Source organism: Seriola lalandi, unplaced genomic scaffold (genome assembly GCF_002814215.2).
Source record: "Seriola lalandi dorsalis isolate HSWRI2012SDOR001 ecotype SW California unplaced genomic scaffold, Sedor1 jcf7180001975835, whole genome shotgun sequence".
Lineage (NCBI taxonomy): Eukaryota > Metazoa > Chordata > Actinopteri > Carangiformes > Carangidae > Seriola > Seriola lalandi.
In genome coordinates this window covers 1-1310 of record NW_019446501.1, presented here as the reverse complement: position 1 = coordinate 1310, position 1310 = coordinate 1, and the positions used below count along the sequence as shown (strand labels likewise).

Below are 1310 nucleotides of genomic sequence, written 5' to 3'. Positions count from 1 at the left end.
AAAAGAAACCAGATTTTTGATGGAGTCATGTACGACAGACACTTAAAGCAGAGGCATGAAAAGTGTTTTTAAGCCTTGTAAACATTCACTTCTTGTACAATTGTTAAGTGGCAGTGTAGAGCACAGGAATCCAGCCTAATTAAGGAAGGTATAAAATTGATTAAGTATCTTTAATCATGTACAGAAACCACCATGCTGAAAGGTACCTGGGTGATAGCAAGAATTTTAGAAACACTACCGTCACAAGTCGAAGCAGCTCTTCATTTTAAAACCAAGAGATTCTGTTCAATTTATTTGAATATTTTTCTTTTTTTTTATACAATTCTTTATTCATTAAAACCAGTTGTATGTCCCTGAGTTTCTATATATGATATAATAATAGTCTCTATCTTTATGCCACCAGGGATACATTCCAGTAACTGTTATATTTAATCTATTTATTCATGTATTTCTTCAATCTTGTTGGCCTCAAAACTGTCACATTTAGGGACACTGATTTTAAAAACTACAGGTTCAGGTAACTACGTGTAACTTGAAATTATAAAATATAAAGTGTAACCATATTCCATGAAAAACACATAAATTAGACTTCTGTGTCTACAGCACTGGCACTAACACACCTTTGTCGGCTTCAATGCAGAAACCAGATGAATCCCTCACAGGCTCTCCTCTTTCTACGTTGTATTTGATCACAGCATGAGGAAAAAATCTCTGCAAGACAATAAACAAAACACATTGATTCTTACTTATTGATTGACACCTTTCACCTCATAATGCAGAATGAAACCTGGACTTTTACCTTGTTGAGGAAGGTGTCTCGCCCAATAGCTCCGATCTTGCCGCTGTAATTCAGCAGAGCAAAATTCCCCTCCGTTGCTCCATAAAGCTCTCTGATCTCAACGTTTCCAAACCTGCTTATGAAGTCCCTCCACACATCTGCTCTAATCCCGTTGCCTATTGCAAGTCTTACTTTGTGGCTTCGATCACTGGGTTTCTGTAGGGAAAGAAAATAGTAAGAAGAAAAGGTTTCTTATTATTTCTGGTGACCGTTAATGTGTCAGACTCGTTGATGTTAGTGCTGCGACATACAGCACACCGACGTACCTTTGGTGTGTTGCACAGGTAACGCATAGTTTCACCTATATACTGTATGACAGTGGCGTTATATTTTCTGCAGTCGTCCCAGAACTGAGAGGCAGAAAATTTACTCCTCAAAGCCACGGTGATACCTACACACGACAAAAAACAAAACAAACAAAAAAACAAGAGCACCCAGCTGTTTAAGGAGTTTATTTAACCTTGTTTTCAAT

The 1310-nt window shown here is 37.5% G+C and overlaps 1 protein-coding gene across 1 annotated transcript; it reads right to left on the bottom strand.

The window, feature by feature from the left end:
- Positions 1-49: 49 nt before the first annotated feature.
- Positions 50-1250, bottom strand: LOC111655911 (long-chain fatty acid transport protein 2-like). Its single transcript, XM_023407466.2, has 3 exons — positions 1105-1250; positions 800-994; positions 50-711 (listed from the first exon to the last, which is right to left on the bottom strand). Exons 1-3 carry the CDS (start codon positions 1129-1131, stop codon positions 598-600), a joined length of 336 nt encoding a protein of 111 aa, XP_023263234.1. The 5' UTR covers positions 1132-1250; the 3' UTR covers positions 50-597.
- Between the last annotated feature and the right edge of the window lie 60 nt (positions 1251-1310).